The sequence below is a fragment of the Oncorhynchus gorbuscha genome, linkage group LG13 (assembly GCF_021184085.1).
Source record: "Oncorhynchus gorbuscha isolate QuinsamMale2020 ecotype Even-year linkage group LG13, OgorEven_v1.0, whole genome shotgun sequence".
In the NCBI taxonomy this organism is placed as follows: Eukaryota; Metazoa; Chordata; class Actinopteri; order Salmoniformes; family Salmonidae; genus Oncorhynchus; species Oncorhynchus gorbuscha.
The window spans coordinates 29,182,338-29,204,373 of NC_060185.1; the positions used below are offsets into that span (position 1 = coordinate 29,182,338).

The 22,036-nt window shown below is 41.9% G+C and overlaps 1 protein-coding gene across 1 annotated transcript; it reads right to left on the reverse strand.

Moving 5' to 3' along the window:
• Nucleotides 1–4,290: 4,290 nt before the first annotated feature.
• LOC123993910 (C5a anaphylatoxin chemotactic receptor 1) lies at nucleotides 4,291–8,608 on the reverse strand. Its single transcript, XM_046296383.1, has 2 exons — nucleotides 8,503–8,608; nucleotides 4,291–5,899 (listed from the first exon to the last, which is right to left on the reverse strand). Exon 2 carries the CDS (start codon nucleotides 5,885–5,887, stop codon nucleotides 4,835–4,837), a length of 1,053 nt encoding a protein of 350 aa, XP_046152339.1. The 5' UTR covers nucleotides 5,888–5,899; nucleotides 8,503–8,608; the 3' UTR covers nucleotides 4,291–4,834.
• Nucleotides 8,609–22,036: the final 13,428 nt, after the last annotated feature.

The window sequence follows — 22,036 nt, forward strand, 5'->3', positions numbered from 1 at the left end:
TTCATTTTACACTTTCTAGTATTCAACCTAGAATAGTGGACTCCAGAATGCCTGCTGGATATTTCTCACACATAAATACAGTTATTTTCACATTAGATCTTATTCAGAGCTGATCTGATTGATCAAAGACCAATTAGTGACAAAAAATATCAGGATTGAGCTGCCTGTTAGACATAGCCTCTCTCTGGCAGCCTAAACTGCTTTCAGTGTGCTAATTGTATAACATAAAGTGTACATCACCCCCCTGTGGTGTATCAGTAAAACTGCTTTAAACTTTGCTCAGAACATCTGCTGCATATTTTCATGTACCAAGATATGAAAATATGTTCATTCTAAGATTTTATACATGATTGAGAGCATGGTATACTAACCCTAACCCAGGCCTTAAGCTTTTTATTTCTATTAGTTTTTTAATGTCCCAAATGCGAACCCCCTCATCTTTAGGCAAGCACAGAGCACAGGGCACAGGGCACAGGGCACAGAGCACAGAGCACAGGGCACAGAGCACAGGGCACAGGGCACAGAGCACAGAGCACAGGGCACAGAGCACAGGGCACAGGGCACAGAGCACAGAGTACAGAGCACAGAGCACAGGGCACAGGGCACAGGGCACAGAGCACAGGGCACAGAGCACAGGGCACAGAGCACACAGCTTGTGAATGATAAATCATTTGGTCACACTTTATTTGGATAGTCCGGATTTTCCATCTGTAGATGCTCTACAGATGGTCATACTGTCAACAAACTGCCTGCTAATCTTACGGTTAGAATTAGGTTTAGAATAAGGGTTAGGATAAGGTTAGGGCTAGGGTAAGGGTTATGTTACAAAGGTTAGGTTTAGTAGTTAGTTGAAATGTTACTGATAGTCTATAGAGCAGGGGTGTCAAAATCAAATGGACGCAGGGCCAAATAAAAAATTTAGCTACAAGCCGAGGGCCGGACTGTTCGAATGTTCATTGAAAAAATTTTAAATGACGCATATAGTCTAGTGAACCTAATTGAACCTACTGAAAACCTAACAAATATATTCCAATATGATCAGATAAATAAAGCAATATTTTCTTATGGCTCTGTCAGTAATCTTTAATTTTCAACAGACACAAAAGACAAATTTCCTTTATATAAAAATCCCCATAACATGAACATTAAATGAAAGAAACCGGTATTCAAGGCACCATCAGTAGCCTATATTTTCTATTTTAGCAAAAGTGGGCTAAATTTACTTCAAAGAAAAAAACAATAATAGCAATTTTCTATCATCCACTCAACTGAAATATTTTTAAAATATAATTGGATTGAAATACAATAAAATAAAGTGCAAAAATCTATTAATCAAAAACAACACTTTGTTTAAGGAGAAGTAACATGCAGTGAAAACAAATATTAAACTTTAACTTTTAAACTTGAACTGAGTAAAAACTCTAAATATGTGATTGCACAGTAATGTTCACTTGTTTGAGGTTGAGGGTGATACTTGGTGGTGTCCCATCTTTTCCACAAGTTCATCAATGTTCGGGGTAAGGCTCTGAGCTGAGGAAATCCTCAGAATTGAGTGGAGGTGTTCAGCAGTAAGTCGACTTCTGTGTGATGTTTTGTTCAAGTTCATCAAAGAAAACAGTTGTTCACACAGGTATGTGCTGCCAAACATAGACAACGTTTGAGCAGCCTGGATGCGCAGCTGGGGCATTGTGTCGGGGAGGAAACGGGCGAACTCCGCAGCACCCACTGCCGCATATTTTGCCCTCAGTGCATCATTGCATTGGAGGTCAATCAACTCCATTTGGAGGTTTGGTGGTGAGCTTTCCACGTCAACAGCAAATGGGTTACCGAGCAGTTCCAACCTGCTTTTTTGTGCTTCAAAGTCAGCAAATCGGCGTCGAAAGTCAGCGGCAAGCATACCTATTTTATCAGCCAACTGTGCGCTCGGGAACGCACTGGTAGAGAGCTTCTCTTTCATGGTCTGGCAGCTGGGAAAGTGGCTCAAATTTTCTTTCCGCATCTGCGTCTCCCACAGAGTCAGTTTGGTTTTAAATGCCTTCACTGTACTGTACATATCAGAGATGACACGATCCCGACCCTGCAGCTGCAAGTTCATTGCATTCAGATGACTCGTAATGTCACACAGAAAAGCCATTTCACACAGAAACATTTCGTCTCGGAGTTGTGTTGTGTCTTTCCCTTTGCTGTCCAAGAACAGACAAATCTCCTCACGAAGCTCGAAACATCTTTGAAGCACCTTTCCCTGGCTTAGCCATCGCACCTCTGTGTGATAAGGCAAATCACCATGCTCCGTTTCTAACTCCGTCAGAAATGCCTTGAACTGGCGGTGATTCAAACCTTTGGCTCTGATAAAGTTAACTGTGCGCGTGATGATGCTCATTACATGCTCCATTTTCAAGGCTTTACCGCACAACGCTTCCTCGTGTATGATACAATGATAAGCTGTCAGCTCACCTGTCGCGTTTTCCTCTTGCATCTTTTCCCGTATCTTCGCCACCAGTCCGCTCCTGTGTCCACACATCGCAGGTGCTCCGTCGGTTGTCAAACCCACAAGTTTTTCCCAAGGCAGCTCCATCTCATTTACACATCTTGACACCTCTTCATACAAATCATGCCCCGTAGTTGTGCCATGCATAGGACGTAAAGCCAAAAACTCCTCTGTCACGCTTAGGCTGGAGTCCACTCCGCGGATGAAAATTGACAACTGGGCAATGTCAGAAATGTCGGTGCTCTCATCCACAGCCAAGGAATATGCAATGAAATCTTTTCCCTTTTTCACAAGCTGCTCTTTTAGATTGATGGACAACTGGTCTACTCTCTCGGCAATGGTGTTTCTGCTCAGACTCACATTTAAAAAGAGTTGCCTTTTTTCTGGGCAAACTTCGTCACAAACTTTAATCATGCAGTTTTTGATGAAATCCCCCTCCGTAAATGGCCGGGCTGATTTAGCGATCTCTTCTGCCAAAATAAAACTGGCCTTGACAGCAGCCTGGCCTTGTGATTTGGCTTTTTTGAACAGAGCCTGTCGAGATTTGAGGCCTCGTTTTAATTCCTCTGCCTTTTGTAGCCTTTGTTCCATGTCCATATTCTTGTTGTTGTCCGCGTGTTTCGTTTCATAATGTCGTCTCAGATTATACTCTTTCAGTACCGCCACACTTTCTCCACACAGAAGACACACAGGTTTTCCAGCTACCTCCGTGAACAAATACTCCGACTCCCACCTTGTTTGAAACCCCCGGTTCTCAGTGTCCACCTTCCGTTTTGCCATTTTTGATGGGTATCTGAAAGTTAATTTTACTGTGATGCTGACAACTGCTGTGCCAATAAATATTGAAATGAAGCAGCCTACTGCTCGGTGCGTCACCGTTGCATTGTGGGAAATGTAGTATTGGTGCGTGTAAAAGATCTGCGGGCTGCCGGCTTGCTGCGGTCTGCGGGCCGGTTCTAATAATAAATCAAGATCATCCCAGGGGCCGTAAAAAACCTTCTCGCGGGTAGGATGTGGCCCGCGGGCCTTGACTCTGACATATGTGCTATAGAGCATCTACATATGGACTATCCAAATAAAGTGTTAACAACAATTTCAAAATGGCACCAGTGAACTGTATTTCTATAAGGGGTGACTTATTGAGGAAGTGGCACTGTTGATTACTACATATGGTAAATGTCCAATTTAGGTATAATACCAGGAGTCGCTTGTCGATTTAACCACTCTGACACAGTTCCACCTCCGACACTCCAAAACAACCGCTATGGGGATGTCAGCTAAATCGGATCTGATTCAATAAAGCCTGTAATTGCACAAGTGTGATTGCCGGCAGAGACATATTGCAGAGAGGACAGGGCTTCCTGTTCTGTTGCACAACACTGTATTATAGTTCCTGTATTAGAGTTTCTGAACCACCTCATCTTTAGGCAAGCACAGAGCACAGGGCACAGAGCACAGAGTTCAGGGCACAGAGCACAGAGCACAGAGCACAGGGCACAGAGCACAGGGCACAGAGCACAGAACACAGAGCACAGGGCACAGAGCACAGAGCTCAGGGCACAGAGCACAGAGCACAGAGCACAGAGCACAGAGCACAGAGCACAGAACACAGAGCACAGAGCACAGAGCACAGTGATTGTAAACAATTTCCAAGTGGCACTCCAGTGAACTCTAGGAAATGCAGGGGTGATTTATTGAGAAAGTTGCACTGCTAATTACCACAGATGATATCTATCACAGTTGTGCCAGAGGAAGACGACATGGGTGTGGAATGATGGGATGAAAGCATTTTAAAGAGCAAATTTGTTTCATAAAACATTTTATTTCAACAGAAATACATGTATTTATTTTCTTAATTTAAATGTTTAACACAATTCATGTTCTGGTGTGCTCATTAACGGTTCTTGTTATTATCTGAAGGCAAAAACATGACATATTTGTCAAAATGACATTTCTATGAAGATGAAGTAAAATCTAAACATTGCTGATGTTATGGAGGTGTAAATGTGTTGGAGCTGTCAATTCGGTGAGAAGCTGCTCTTGATCCTTGTCACGAAGCCACGCCTGTACCCCTTGCGTTAGGATATATATAAAGTTATTACGCTGAAAATCATTAAAATAATGAATGAGGATTTCTATCAGCCTAATCAAGGTGTAGATTGCATCTCACATTCCAGTGTTAAAACTTGTAAACAAGGCTGCATGGGATTTCTCTTAATGCGACTTCATGCAGCAAATTTGCAATGTCCACTTTAGTTATAATGCAAGGAGCCGCTTGTAGATTTGACAGCTCTAACGCAGTTCCACCTCCGACACGCAAAAACACACATGCACACACACAGAACTTCACATATTCATCTCCTGGGTTCTTTCTGATGTGCTCTTGAACATGCTCTGTCTGGTTACGGACTCCTCTGTGGCAAAGTTGAACATATTGCGCAGGGAGCGATTGATACTCTGCTTAAAGCCTCGTCCCAGACACACATAGAGCAGAGGGTTGAGGCAGCTGTTACAGTAGGCCAGACAGAGGGCCAGAGTGTGGACCAGCTGTACATTGGCGCTGTGCGATGAGTGCCGGGGGGTTGATAGAACCAGGAAGTCCAGTATGTGCAGTGGAAGCCAGCACAGGAAGAAGCTCAGCGACACGGCAACAATGACCCTCAAGGTGCGTCTGGAGCGCGCCTCACTCACCCTCCCAGGCCCCACCCCAGACACCCGCCTGGCCCTGCTGTACACAACCCAATGACAAGTAACAATGGTGATGAATGGCAGCACGAAACCCACCAGGAAGCGTACTGTAGTGTTAGCCCAGGCGCTGGCTACAGTGTACAATCCCAGGCACTCTGACTTACTGGTGCTTAACTGGACCTCCTTCACATAGACAAACTGGGGGATGCTACACAGCAGGGCCAGGAGCCACACTCCAACACATACCCAGCCAGCCTTGCGAGGCCTCCTCCAGTTCTGGCACCACACGGGCCGGCTGACCAGCAGAAAGCGGTCCAGGCTGATGAGTACCAGCAGCAGAACGCTACAGAACATAATCAGGTAGATGAGGCCCTTGAGCAGCTTGCAGGCCACGGGGCCAAAGGGCCAGTGCTGGTCCATGGTCAGGGGCACCATGAGGAGGGGCAGGGACAGGCAGCACAGCAGGTCAGCCAGGGCCAGGTTGAGGAACCACAGAGAGGTGACGGAGCGCGGCATGCGGAAGCCCGTCACCCACACCACCAGAGCGTTGCCCGGGACACCCAGCAGGAAGACCAAGCCATAGAACACCAGGGCGGACAGGTGACGGGGCCCAAGCACAGGACCAAGGCCCCAAGGCTTGAGGAATTCACAATCAGTGATGTTGTAGAGACTCAACTCCTCTTCAGTGAGAATCGAGCACATATCATCCATGATTGGAGGTGACTGTTGAGGGGAAAGGAAAAGACAGTAATTTGATAGCTACTATAATATAATTCTTGATAGAAGGGACAATCTCTACTTTCTTCACAAATACTTTTCCTAATATTAACAACATTTGAAATAGATATTTTCATAGGATGCATATAAACTCTGTCAGACACCTTAAAAGGCATTTAATTTTTACATGTATTATCCAAAATGTGTTTAAAGGCATTGATAGTTTCATGATAACATTAGATTATTCAAATATGTAATACAAATCTCCAAACTTATTTTTATTTTATTTTGTTGACAAGCTACTAACAGAGTTGACAAAAACATTTAAAACAGACATATTTTTGCCTCAAAAAATAAAAGTTCTGTAACATTATTTGTCACATATAGAAAATCCTTAATTTGTAAATCCCCAATAAAACCATCCAATCAGATCTTTCAGCACTCTGACGGAGGTAACGTTAGACTAGTTAAAGTTTGACAGAGTTGACAAAAAAACGATTATTCTTCATTCAAGTGGTTTGTTTTCCCTCAGTTGCTTTATGACTACAAAACCTAATTAAAATAAACATATTTGAACCAAAATGAATATCCTATCTTAATCTATACTGAACAAAAATATTAAATGCAACATGCAATAATTTCATTGAATTTACTGAGTTACAGTTCATATGAGGAAATCCATCAATTTAAATAAATTCATTAGGCCCTAATCTATGGATTTCACATGACTGGGAATGCAGATATGCATCTGTTGGTCACAGATACCTAAACAAAATGGGCCTCACAATGGGCCTCAGGATCTCATCATGTAATTTTTGTGCAGAAAAATGTCCATAGATAAAATGCAATTGTGTTTGTGGTCCGTAGCTTATGCCTGCCCATACCATAACCCCACTACCACCATGGGGCACTCGTTGACATCAGAAAACTGCTTCCTGACACAACACCATACACATAATCTACGGTTGTAAGGCCTGGTTGTACGTACTGCCAAATTCTCTGGCAACAGCTCTGGTGGACATTCCTGCAGTCAGTATGCCAATTGCACGCTCCCTCAACTTCACATTTTAGAGTGGCCAGTTATTGTCCCCAACACAAGGTTTACCTGTGTAATGATCATGCTGTTCAATCAGTTTATTGATATGCCACACCTGTCAGGTGGATGGATTAAAAGGGATACATGCTCACTAACAGGGATGTAAACAAATTTGAGAGTCATACGCTTTTTGTGTGTATGTAAAATTTCTGGGATCTTTTATTTCAAATCATGAAACATGGGATCAACACTATATGTTGCGTTTATATTTTTGTTCAGTGTATAAGGGAGATGGAGTTGACAGATTATGGGTGTAACCATGGTCATTTCAATATTATTTGTTTAATTCTATCAAAAGTAGAAAACTTTACAGGCCACCAAGGGCTTTATTCCATCTGTATCGTTGTAGCATAACAACATTTTAAGGTCATTTCTTTTTAAACCAAACGCAGTCTCCGCTAAAGCGAGAACATTGTCTTTATATTTCAATCATGTTTTAATACTGAACTTCCGTGACACATACTGAATAGAGCCCCAAATCTCCGGACACGTTTTTTAGGAACCTGTCACGTCCTGACCTTAGTTTCTTTTGTATGTCTCTATTTTAGGTTGGTCAGGGCGTGAGTTGGGGTGGGCATTCTATGTTTTGTTCTTGTGTTTATATTTCTTTGTGTTTCGCCTGGTATGGTTCCCAATCAGAGGCAGCTGTCAATCGTTGTCTCTGATTGAAAACCATACTTAGGCAGCCTGTTAACCCACTCTTGTTTGTGGGTGGTTATTTTCTGTTTCAGTGTTTTTCACCGTTCGGGACTGTTTCGGTTTTTCTTTATTCGCTTGTTAGTTTGTTTCCTGTGTTCAGTGTAATAAATATGATGAACACTTACCACGCTGCATATTGTTCCGATATTTCCTACTCCTCAGACGACGAAGAGATTCGTTGCAGAACCACCCACCACAACCGGACAAAGCAGCGTGGTAACCAGGAGCAAGAAATTGCATAACATTCCTTTTCAGTTCATATTAATTATTGCTCGTTTTTACGAGAGTTTGAAATTGGGATCCTTTGCTCTGGACAAGGGCATTTCTGGGCATAGAACCCACATGGAAATGAACAATATTGAAAATATTTTGACATTTCCAAAAGCAAATCTTTCCCCTTATAAATTCAACTAAATGTCATTTTTAAGCTCAAATAATGCAAAAAAACAAACGTTTTTTTTACTATAAAATAAGGTTTCACTGCATGACAAGGATAATTGTATACATATTTAAGCATTATATGTTTATATGTTTATAATTACATACTATTTTGATGAATTGCTATCTGCTATTGTTTTATTTGAAAGATTTAAGTGTCCATATCCAGACCAAAATAAATAACCATGGGACTATTATCATGTCATTCATGCTGGCTTAGTTATGAAGTGACACAAATCAGACAGAATTTTACTAAACAATATGACTTTTAAAAGGCATCATTCAAGTGAACAATACCTCTAAAATGAAATAATTAGAATCAGATAACTAATCACCAAACACTAAAGTTAAGGTGACAGTAAAGGTTGTCCTTTACCTTAGATTTCAGACGTATGGCTTGGACGTCCTCTTGTTGATGACTGTACACACCCTTTAAAACCAGGAACTGTTCTTCTTTTTCATAATTTTTGTCCACAGACAAGTATGACCTAACCTCCTTATGATCAGGAATTGTCAAAATGTCAAAACATTACCAAATATAGACAGGCAGATACAGTGCCTTTGGAAAGTATTCAGACCCCTTGACCTTTATCCACATTTTGTTAGCTTCCAGCCTTATTCTAAAATTGATTTTTTTTCATATATATATATATATATATATATATATATATATATATATATATGAAAAAAAATCAATTTTAGAATATCACATAAGTTTTCAGACCCTTTACCCAGTACTTTGTTGAAGCACCTTGGACAGCAATTGCAGCCTCGAGTCATTTTGGGTATAATACTACAAGCTTGGCACACTTGTATTTGGGGAGTTTCTCCCATTCTTCACTGCAGATCCTCTCAATCTCTGTTAGGTTGGATGGGGAGCGTTGCTGCACAACTATTTTCAGGTCTCTTTGATCGGTTTCAAGTCCAGGCTCTGGCTGGGCCATTCAAGGACATTCAGAGACTTGTCCCGAAGCCACTCCTGTGTTTTCTTAGCTGTGTGCTTAGGGTCGTTGTCCTGTTGGAAGGTGAACCTTCATCCCAGTCTGAGGTCTGGAATGGGTTTTCATCCAGGATCTCTCTGAACTTTCTGCATCCATCTTTGCCTTGATCCTGACTATTTTCACAGTCCCTGCTGCTGAAAAACACCCCCACAGCATGATGCTGCCACTACTATGCTTCACCGTAGGGATGGTGCCAGGTTTCCTTCTGACGTGATGCTTGGCATTCAGGCCAGAGAGTTCAATCTTGGTTTCATCAGACCAGAGGATCTTGTTTCTCATGGTCTGAGAGACTTTAGGTGCCTTTTGGCAAACTGCAAGTGGGCTGTCATGTGCCTTTTACTGAGGAGTGGCTTCCGTCTGGCCACTCTACCATAAAGGCCTGATTGGTGGAGTGCTGCAGAGATGGTTGTCCTTCTGGAAGATTCTCCCATCTCTACAGCTCTGTCAGAGTGACCATCTGGTTCTTGGTCACCTCCCTGACCGAGACCCTTCTCACACGAATGCTCAGTTTGGAAGGGCAGCCAGCTCTAGGAAGAGTCTTGGTGGTTCCAAACTTCTTCCATTTAAGAATGATGGAGGCTACTGTGTTCTTGGGGACCTTCAATGCTGCAGAAATGTTTTGGTACCTTTGAATTTACCACAGGTGGACTCCCATCAAGTTGTAGAAACATAGCAAAGGGTCTGAATACTTATGTAAATAAGGTATTTCTGTATTTTATTTTTAATACATTTGCAAAAGATTCTAATAACCTGTTTTCACTTTGTCATTATGGGTTATTGTGTGTAGATTGTTGAGGATAATTTTTAAAAAAATCAATTTTAGTGTTAACGTAATAAAATGTGAAAAAAAATAAAGGGGTCTGAAAACTTTCCGAAGGCACTGTATATTGTGGCCTAGTACTTGTGCATAGCTTATCCCCCCCAAAAAATGAATTTCCCCAGAGCCACATTGCTAATGCTAGCACCTATTACTATCATTGTTATGTTCACATCAAGCCTTATAAAATCATAGTCCAACTACACTATTAAATCTGAATTTCACAATTTTATTGTTAAAGTCATTATGGTTATTACTGTACTGTTACATAAAAGATGTTGACAACATTGTTTTATATTTACAATTTGCTGGGAAGCCAAAGCTATACACACACATGTTGAGTATGATGACAGCACCTGAACTGCAAATTTGTTTAATATCTAGATGTATCTACATATTCAACTGTCAACAGCAGATACAACAGCTGTGTTCCCTTTTGATATCAACAATACCTTCAGAGTTTGCGTGTGTTTACTCGTGTGTGTGCCCTAGCCTAGGAAGCAGACTAGCTTTAAGGGAGAGCTGCCCGAAAAAAAAAGGTCAAATATGTGTACTGTCTTAATAAAGAAAATAATTCACCACCATTTTTGGGCAGTTTAAATTGTTGCACACCGTATTCAACTAACACACATTTTCCATTTTTTTCCGTCTTTTCCCGTCACCTCGCCATTTAAGCTAGTTAAGGAGGAAAGTGATGTCTTTTGCAGCCTGAATGGTGGATGCTTTATGTACGAGTAAGTCCATGGGGACCGGAGTGTATCTACTGGGAATGCACATCAATCCTAGACCATGTAGCGACCACTAGATCTAGCGACCACTATCGACTGACTAGGCTATGGGTGTCTATAAAACAGTGGTCTAGAGCAGCGTTTCCCAAACTGTGGAGACACCTACTCATTCAAGGGTTTTTCTTTATTTTTACTATTTTTTTTAAATAATAGTGAAGACATCAACTATGAAATAACACATGGAATCATGTGGTGAACAAAAATGTTGAACAAATCCATTTGAAATTTGAGATTCTTTAAAGTAGCCACCCTTTACCTTGATGACAGCTTTGCACACTCTTGGCATTCTCTCAACTAGCTTCATGAGGTAGTCACCTGGAATGCATTTTAATAAGGAGGTGTGCCTTGTTGAAAGTGAATTTGTGGAATTTATTTCCGTTTGAGCCAATCAGTTGTGACAAGGTAGGGGTGGTATACAGAAGATAGCCCTATTTGGTAAAAGACCAAGTCCATATTATGGCAAGAACAGCTCAAATAGGCAAAGATAAATTACAATCCATCATTACTTTAATACTTGAAGGTCAGTCAATCCAGAACATTTCAATCACTTTGAAAGTTTCTTCAAGTGCAGTCGCAAAAACCATCAAGCGCTATGATGAAACTGGCTCTCATGAGGATCGCCACAGGAAAGGAATACCCAAAGTTACCTCTGCTGCAGAGGATAAGTTCATTTAAGTTACCAGCCTCAGAAATTGCAGCCCAAATAAATGCTTCACAGAGTTTAAGTAACAGACACATCTCAACATCAACTGTTCAGAGGAGACTGTGTGAATCAGGCCTTCATGGTCAAATTGCTGCAAGGAAGGACACAATAAGAAGAAGAGACTTGCTTGAGCCAAAACCACGAGCAGTGGACATTAGAACAGTGGACATTTGTCCTTTCGTCTGATAAGTCCAAATTTGAGAATTTTGGTTCCTACCACCGTCTTTGTGAGACGCAGAGTAGGTGAACGGATGATCTCTGCATGTGTGGTTCCCACCGTGAAGCATGGAGGAGGAGATGTGATGGTGCGGGGGTGCTTTGCTGGTGACACTGTCTGTGATTTATTTAGATTTTAAGGCACACTTAACCAGAATGGCTACCACAGCATTCTGCAGCAATACGCCATCCCATCTGATTTGCACTTTCATTTGGTTTTCAACAGGACAATGACCCCAAACACACTCCAGGCTTTGTAAGGGCTATTTGACCAAGAAGGAGACTGATAGGCTGCTGCATCAGATGACCTGGCCTCCACAATCACCCAACCTCAACCCAATTGAGATGGTTTGGGATGAGTTGGACCGCAGAGTGAAGAAAAAGCAGCCAACAAGTGCTCAGCATATGTGGGAACTCCTTCAAGACTGTTGGAAAAGCATTCTTTATGAAGCTGGTTGAGAGAATGTCAAGAGTGTGCAAAGCTGTCATCATGGCAAAGGGTGGCTACTTTGAATAATCTAAAATATATTTTGCTTTGTTTAACACTTTTTTGGTTACTACATGATTCCATGTGTTATTTCATTGTTGTGATGTCTTCACTATTCTACAATGTAGAAAATAGTAAAAATAAAGAACAACCCTTGAATTAGTAGGTGTGTTAGTAGGTGTGTCCAAACAAAAATGTCCTTTTCTCCACAGATGGGTATCAATGAATTTCTTAAATTAAATACCCTTGCTAGATATTGTTAGATATTCTCCTTCACACTACTCCTTCAGATAACACTTCTCCCTCAGAGCTGTCCTTGGTTTTATTTATGACATTTTGCATAGAACATTACACTACTGTCTAACTTAACTTATTTACATAACATAGAAGCTTATCCCCTTTCATTGTTGGACAATATTTGAACTGTAGTTCCATTCTGTCCAGGAATCTGTTCCATGTTGACTTGTGACACATGGTCTGTGAGGGGTTTCCTCAGGAAGATAGCAGGGGTATAGGGGTGAGGTTGGTGGCTCAGTTCAGAGCAGGTGAACTGCTTGGTGGTAGAATGGGTGTTTCATCCCTGAACGCATCTGATTGGAGGTCTGTAAGCCAAAAATAATATTACTTTATCATAGACTTATAAAGAACGACTGATTATCCTATTGATCTTTTGTCTATGCAAGCAAAGAAGCATGGATGTATGAAAGTAAGAGATTCTGAAAAGAGAATGAGAACACGCATTTACAGAGATTGAGCGAGAGAGAGATTTAATAGGGAGAGAAAGAGAGACAGATAGAAATACAGACAAAGAAATCCACACATAACGTACCAATGAGGGATGTGTTCTGCTCGTGGTTGAGAACAGACTTCTCTTCCTCCTCTCCCCAGTCTGCAATATTGGCCGGAGGGATACACTGCTCCAGGAACAGATCTTCATCCTCCTCAGAACAGAAGTCCATGTCCTCCGGGGGCCACCGTAACTCGCCACTCTCCACTTCGCTCACGTCCGTGGGTTCCACCACGATGGAGGGAAGCCGCTCCTTCTCAGAGGGACTGAACTGCTGCAGGTGATTGAGAGAGCCCTCTGGACTCAGATACACCTCCACTGGGTCTGGAAAGATCTGGAGGCAGAGGGAGGGTCCAGAGGTGGGTGATTGAATGTTGGGTGACATGGATGGTGATATTAATTCACTGGTATAGATTCTTGTATTGTAAAAATGAGTTAAAAGACCCATCAGGATCTATTGTTCAACAGCATGCCATTTATTAAGGGTGTTTGGAACGAGAAACATGTCTGTGATGTTGAATATTTATGCAGAGGTGGGTGGGTGGCTGGGTGGCTGGGCGGATATGTACCTGGAAAGATAACCTGTTCTCGTTATTCCTCTGCGGTGACATCTCACCCATCGATGACTCCTGGGCACCAAGCACCTCCATCCTTCTGTGTGTAAAAGATAGTTCAGCTAACTGATAACACACACACACAGTATACAAAGCCACTGGGATGAACTACAGGAACACGGCACATGAAGACAGAAACACCTTCACACTCAACATTGATGTATCACTTTACATGGCTGAGTAGACAGGCGCATACTCATACTAATGTCTTGTCTCTGACCGATTAAATTATATGACAGGCTATTTTATCAAATCGATTACCTAACGTTTGATTGATTACTTGATTGAATTATACCTGGCAACAATTAACTCGTTAATAACCTGGGGCACCAGGTTCCAAATAAACGCTTAAAGATCTGAAGATCTTTTATATCAATAGCAGTCAATTATTAATCGTCACCTTACTCAGTCTCATATGAGTGTCGTAAAACTCTTGGTTATCTTCACGAACGCTAGCTAACAAGATGAATCAGCAATACAAAAATTGGCATAATTATTTATTTACTAAACACCTAAATAATCACATAATTACATATACATAGGATGGATCATACATCAATTACTAATCATGTCTTAAAAGAAAAAGTCCCTAGCGGACGAAACCGATATGACGGCTGGTTACACAAAGAAAGGGGGTTGGGTTTGAATGAAAGAGCAGGAAGACTGAGGGATAAAGGGGATTAGGTCTCTATCGGACCTTGAGAAGCTATGCTACCGTAAATACAGAATCGTATGCATTCTAATAACTGCTCATTCTGAAAAGGAAATGGCAAGATATATATTTTACACTGAGCTGCGCTTCGATAGGTGAGTCGAAGATGGAAGCCTGGTTTGCCCAGCAGAGATCACAATTGTCCTTTGCAGAATATTTCTGGTCGTAGTGTTGTAGTCTGTCGTTCTCAGGAGATTGTCTGTCCTTTCCTAGGCCACGTACGCTTACAGCTGCAGCTGATAAATCAACTTCTAGGATGTATCACTTCTTCTTTAGTGAATAAGAGTTCATACCATTTTGCCATAATCAGCTCGTGCTGAATTCTGGCTGGTCTAGTAGAAATTCATCCTTCCAGCATGCTGATCGTCATCTTCACGTGTTCTGGTCTCATGTAACTTTCATTATGTAGAAGAGAAGAGAAGAGAGGGGTTTCATCCCTCTCCAACCAATATCTGTTCACTTCAGTGTGGCCACTGAGTAAGCATAGTTTACTTATGAAAACAATTATCTAATTTAGAAGGCTAAAATTACATTTAATCTTTTTCCACAAAAAGTTTCATATTTAAATATTTAAATTGCACAACAATTCCATGTAAATCTGATAACTAGGATGTGTAGACTTTCCAAGATACAATTTATGTTGTCCTGTCATCGGTAAAAATGTCCCAGACAACAACTGATCTGACATTATATTCTTTCAGTACCAACGGATACTTTCAACTGGTTGGATGACAGAAATATTGTTCCATTCCCAACCTTTTGGTGTTACTGTATTGCAAAGTCTCTCTCTGTGGTAACAATGGATTTTCAAAAGTACATTTTTGTAGAGTGGAGAGAGAAGGGGAAAGGTATTTATGGGGGTTATAAACCGATGGGGGGAAGAGAGGGAAAGGGGGTTTTATGACCCTCACCCAACAGGCCGAAGTCATGACACTACACTGTACACATACACAATTCTGCATGCGCAAGTGTCTCAGAAAGGAATACATGACACTACACTGTACACATTCACAATTCTGCATGCACAAGTGTCTCAGAGAAGAATACATACTATTGACCTACAGAAAACCTTGGAACAGGTGGAACTGATTGAACCCTAGTTTGGCTATCCTGGCACCAGAGTAAACCCTAGATTTTTCCTTATGTGGAACCCTCCCTGTGTTTACCAGACACAACCTTGAAGGATCATCATGTTTTTACCTGGATGACTAATTGACTTTCTCACGATGCTCAGAAGCCTTGTCACTTCAACCAGCAGGCTCTGGACATCCTGCAGTCACACAGTTGTTGTTGACAGATGCTTGCTTGCCCTCTATCCCTCCCTCTCTCTTCCTGTTGCTCCCCTTATCCCTCTCATCGACCAACCCCTCCCGTACACACACCTTTCCCAGTGAGACCAACTTGGTGCTAGTACTATACACACAATGTCTCTGTCACTCTGGTCTTGTCAAACTGGCTCAAGCATATTCCCAGTTACAAATGGACCTCTTTAAGTACATATTCACTAGTGTACCTCATGACAACCACATCAGCATAATTCTCTCTAGCCCCTCATGCCCATAAATGGAGGCCACATTACATGCCCCTTATCAATTTGAAACAGGCCCTTCTTTGGCCAGAGGGGTCAGTGTTATAGCTGATTGGCTGAGGCTGGTCTTTGAGGTACCAGAGTGAATCCCAGTTGTGGTGAACTTAGTCGCCACTTTCACATGGCCCCTACACACACACACACTTAGCACTGAGCGCTGAGCTTCAGATTAGATTGCTTATGGCTGCCAGGGCGGTTTGATTATATAAAAATAGAATATGTCCTCGTCCATCTTTTTTTTCATTATGTCACGGATTGGCAGAATGTGGCCATCAGAATGCGTCCAAAGCTGAGCTTCCATGCTAAAAGCCCATATGACTTCCCTGTGATGCCAGCTATCCTCTGATGGCCAAACAGACACATTCCCTGAGAGTCATCTGCCATACATGGGTCAGATCCAGGTGATCTGACACACACACACACACACACACACACACACACACACACACACACACACACACACACACACACACACACACACACACACACACACACACACACACACACACACACACACACACACACCATCTGGTTCGACTGTCCCTTCTTAACCTGGGGATCTATGGCCTTCAACTTCCATGTCAGATAACACTGTTAAATCATGTGATTAGGGAGAAACGTATTCACTGTATGAGCCTGAGTTATATCCTCTTTAAATATGTTTATGTTTTCCAAAAAAGTTGCCAGAGGATTGAGAGGGACTGAATATCTGTCTCCCAACCCACACCGCTCCTCCCAGTGCCAGTCTAGTATTATGGCCTACTGTCACTGTGGCCCTCACTCACTCCTGTTGACATGTCTTTCGTTCTAATGAGGCTGGGCTGTAAGAGACTCTTTCAAAGTGGCAGAACAACTGTATAAACCACTTTTACAGTCATGTCTGTGAAATTGGTTTCAGCTTAACAGATACCATGTTCTTGACCCGATTCATTTTATGATATGTCATTGACATAGTATCTGTGCTATGTGCATGGCTAAGCTGTTTGTGTGTCTTCTGTGACGTAACATTTTCAGCTGGCTTAACCTCGATGTAATCTCCTCTCTGCCTCCTGAACAATCCTCTGCCAGCCTGTCAGTAACAAGCTAACACAGTTACTCACTTCACGGTAGCATGGGAGGATAGAGGGCAGGAAACAGGAACAAATCACCATGTGTAAACTGATGACAGACCACAGATAACACAAACATTTTCAGTTCCACTACTGATACACACACCCATTCACCAGTTTGACTCTCTACTTCCCCAAACCATCAAGCCCACACTATCTATAAACTTTGCTACTGGTGCCTTCTTAGTATAATTTCTACCCTCTACTATGAGGTCCTGACACAGGTCTCCATCTCCATAACAGTCATCATCAACTATAACTAGAGCATCACTGCATACCTGTGTGATCCACACACACAATCAGAGAGGAGTCTTACCCTTCTGTGGCCAGGCAGAAGTCCTCCCCATCCTGGCAGACCTCCACGCCTTCCAAGGTGGTCACTCCCATGGTGGGCATAGAGGGCCGAGGAGGTGGTGCAGACGGAGGGGTGCAGCTCCTACAGCACTCTCCCTCCGCCGGCCCCTCAGGAGAGCAGCTGGTCTCCAGGGCGACGCCTGGATGGGCTGTGATGGGGTCCACGTGGGAGGGGTTCTGACGGTGGAGACTCTGTGGTCAGTAAGGCCGCTCCCTCTGTGGGTCAACACGGGACTGACCTAAAAGACAAGAAACATGTGTCCACTAGTCCACAGCCTCCGGGCTTCTCTGTCTAACAGCTGCCCCTCTCTCCCTCACCTTCTCTTTCTCCCTCTCTCCCTCCACCTCTTTCTATCTCTCTCTCCACCTCTCCTTTTCCCTCTCCCTCTCACTCGCTCTGTCTCTCCACGGGCAGGGCTTTGCAGTAGTGTGATTGTGGGATTATTGTCTCTTTTGATTACGGGGGCTGGGTGGGTGACGTCAGCCAGGCCTGCTTGTCCCTCCGCCAAGTGGGCACACAGTGCAGAAGATCTGGGAAACATGAAACAGGGACACCATACAGCCCGGCGTTGACTGAGCACTGTTACATTAGCTCAGTGAGTGTAAGTGTGCGGCTGCTCACACGCAGTCTGCTGAAGAGACGTTTCACTCCTTCAGTCAAGACTAGGTAGGCTGTGCCCCCACCACATCTCTCTCTCTCCCTCTCTCTCTCTCCCCCTCTCTCTCTATCTATATTTTTTTCTGTCTCTCTCTCCCAGTGTGTGCTGTCACTCTCGTCAGAGTGGATTTGGACAATTCAAGGGAAGTAGCCCTGGGATCAAAGGCTCAGTGGGTGGTGTGGTGGAGATATATATAGCAGCAGGCAGCAGGAAAGCCATGTCCACTCAAACGCAACATCAGTCACAGCACTGTAATCTTCACAGTACACATCCTGTGGTTCAGGCAGAGAAAGGACCGACCACTGCCAGCCAACCTGTTTAATGGCCTCACTGATTGATTTTCCAATCACGCACCTGTGCAGAAGCCACTGATTGACATGTTAACGCATGATACTATTAACCTAGTTGCCTGATTGATTTATTTCCGTGAACTATAGGACATCATAGAATTGATTGGTTCGATTTCTTAACATTTGAAATGATGAAATATACTTATTCATTTCACTGAGGGAGAGAGGGTAATGTATAACGTTTACATTATGTCAGGATATGTTATTGTTAGCCATCAGGGATCCTATGGGAGGAGAAGAGACACAGTCTGGTACAAGTCACCATGACAGCCATGAGTTGGAGAGGAGTGAGGAATTTGGGAAGAAGTCAGGTTAGATGAAGTGAGGAAGAACATATATCACTAATCTTCTGGATATCAACAGAGATTTATTGGTTCAGATGTGTAAGGAGGGGCTCAGCATAGGAGAAAAGGTTAAATATCAGTGCTTGTGTGAATATGGTGTCGTGTCTTTGGCTATGCTGGATTAAGTGATATGACATGCTATTCTATAAAATAATTTATCCGTAATTAACATCACCTGATTGAGCTAATCATGTAAATGTAATTAACTCGAGAATCGGACACCACAAAATAATATTTATAGAGCTGTTATCTTCTGAATAAACTCTTAAAGACCTAGTAATATTTTACATCAATAGCAGTCAATATTAATCCTCATCTTTATTCAGTCTCATCTGAAAGTTGTAAATTCTTAGTTATCTGCACGAACCCTGGCTAACAAGTTGAATCAGCAATACAAAATTGGGTTTAATTATTTATTTACTAAATACCTAACTAATCACACAGAATTACACATACACATAATTAAATCATAACTTGATTACAAATTACGTCATAAAGGAAAACATCCCTAGCGGGCGGAACAGATATGACAGCTTGTTACACAAAAGAAAAGGGACAGGGTTTGAGTGAAAGAGCGGGAAGACTGAAGAAGAAAGGGAAGAAGCTGTGCTATCGTAAATACAGTATCTTATGCATTCTAAATTACCGCCCATTTGGAAAAGGAAAATGCAATAAACATTTACTCTGAGATGCGCTTTGGTAGGTTGGTGGTCGATGGAAGGCCGTGTTGACCAACCGAGTCCTTTGAAGAATGTCTCTGGTGGTCAATTGGATATGTTGTAGTAACGTCGTTGTGTGATAGACGGGTTACTCTTTCTGTTCCTTCCTAACCCTCGTTTGCATCTGCTGTTGCTAACTCAACGGCTAGGAGGTATCACTTCTGTAGTGGATAAGAGTTCAAAGTTCATACCATTCGCAACCAAAGCTCACACTGATGTTGGCTTCGTTCTGTAGTTATTATCTGAACCATTCTGACATAGGACCGTCATCCTCACATCTTCGGAACAGAAAGTATATTGTCATCAAGGGCTTATATAGGAAGGGAGAGGAAGGCGTGTTTGTAAAGTTGTATAGCTCATGTCCCTTCACAGGGCGGGCCACTGATTGAGCATCCCTATCTTATGAAAACCCACATCTCACATTTTAGAAGCTAAAATCACATTTCATCGCATCACAAATAATTTCATATTCAAACATTTAAATTGAACAACAATTCCATGTGAATCCGATAACTCTGATTTGTAGACTTTCCACTGTATAGTTTATGTCATCTGATCATTGATGAGAATGTCTCAGATGACAACCGAACTGACATCATATTCATTAAGTACCACCGCATATGTTCAATTGGTCGCATTACCAGAATATAGTTAATTTACCCCCACCTTCTGATGATCCCTGAATCTCTATGTTAACCAAGGGTTTTACAAATGTAACCTCAGTAGGGTAGAGAGAGGAAAAAGAGGGGAAGAGGTTTTTATGACTGTCATAAACATACCCCCCAGGCCAACGTCATGACAATGGTTTTTGTCTTCTGTAGCTGAATGACTCAATGGGTGAATAATTTTGGTTTGAGCTTTACTAATCATCCGTTAAATTTGATAAGGTTCATTTAGAACCTAACAGTATGTACGTCAATGGTTCTTTTTGTTGTTGTTGCAAAAGCAGCAGCCACACTTCCTGGGGTCCACACAAAATATGAAACATTACATATTACGTACAGAACATGAATAAACAAGAACAGCTCAGCTGTTTATGTCGATGTCACAATAAGTACTGACAGTTTGGTATGACGCATATGAACTGGTTCCCAATTTCTCTGATATAACCCCCCGATGGTCACAATCAAAATCATGATATCAACCCTCAGACACAGATTGAGACATGACATGAGAGGTCAAGAGCCATGAGGTTATGTAGTCAGAATGGTATCTACAAAGATGGTTTTCAATACCATCTATGTGATATCTACACAGTCGCCACAGTGGAGAGGACCATGCCATGTCCTAATGTTGATCAGTTTATTAGGGTAAGAACACATTGTATCATTGTGTACCTCACCCCTTTACAGACACCTGCTATACTCTTTTTACAATCAGAGGATCAAGCAAATTGTTCTGTCCTCTGACATTTACATTTACATTTACATTTTTGTCAGTATCAATCTTGTGAAAATGTAGTTGAGTCCGAGTGTTGTCGTCATGTTTGACTATCAGTGGACACATTTTGCCAACAGTACCCGTTGTACTGGTTCATTCATCCAGAAACATAGCTCACCAACTGCTCTTTTGTTTCCTGTCTGAATCATTTTTTTGTCAAATTGTCATTTTTTGTCCACTTCCCTTTTACTTACTTGGGGCAGAGTTCTACTACTTTAGGTTGAAATTTGACAATATATTTCTGATAAAAATGTGTAATTAAAAAGTTTTCCTTCTCATCCCTGCATCAAATGACGTAACACATTTTCTGAATGCCAACACTTAACCCCTTCACTCACAAAAACTCTACTATTGTTATTAGAGTGTTGAATGTGCTGAAAAGAATCTCAAGAATGTTGGTGATAACAGAGGACATTGTGCTCTGCCTGCTTGATAATACACCTTTTTTCAAAGGTGCAGTTCAACCCCTGTTTATTTTGCTTACACTCTGCATATACAGTACATGTTGTGATGGCGTAAAGTTGTTACAACTGTACATTTTTCAAACACACCACATTCTTATCTTAATTATCTTAATGGAATTTATGCAATCATCTCCAAGCTTTATCGTTTTATTCTAGCTTTCATTCTGGTTACATCTTGCACGCCTTAAAAACTAGCCCCACCTCTACATGTCTGTCTGCGAGCAGCCAAGTCGTCAAACCAGTCAGAATATTTAGAACATCACCTCTGCAAGATGTTCACAGGTAAAACTAACTACTGTTGTATACATAAAACATATATTTGCTGTAATGAGATTTCTTTCCAAATGTACATTCATAATGCAGACATAATTCATATTTTACAACAGCTAGTTCATTAATGCATGGGAATTGTTGGATTCTGTGTCAACTTTGAACATTGTTATATGCATAAGCATAGTATATAACAAAAGTGGAAGAGACTGGTTTATATGTCAGCGGTTAATGGTTCTCTGTAGAAAGACAGATGGCTTTGGAATGTGTTTGGTGGATGGGAGGAGGTCACAGCATTGCTATAGGGGAACTCGAATGGAATTCTGTGGATTAGGTGAAGGAGGGGTTGAGGTCAGGTCAGAACCCCTGAAGGGAGAAATTATGGTTTATTACCCTATTATCCTCTTCCTGTGGAACCGTAAGATGTAAGGATTGGAGAGAAGTTATGGTCCTTCTGTAGCTCAGTTGGTAGAGCATGGCGCTTGTAA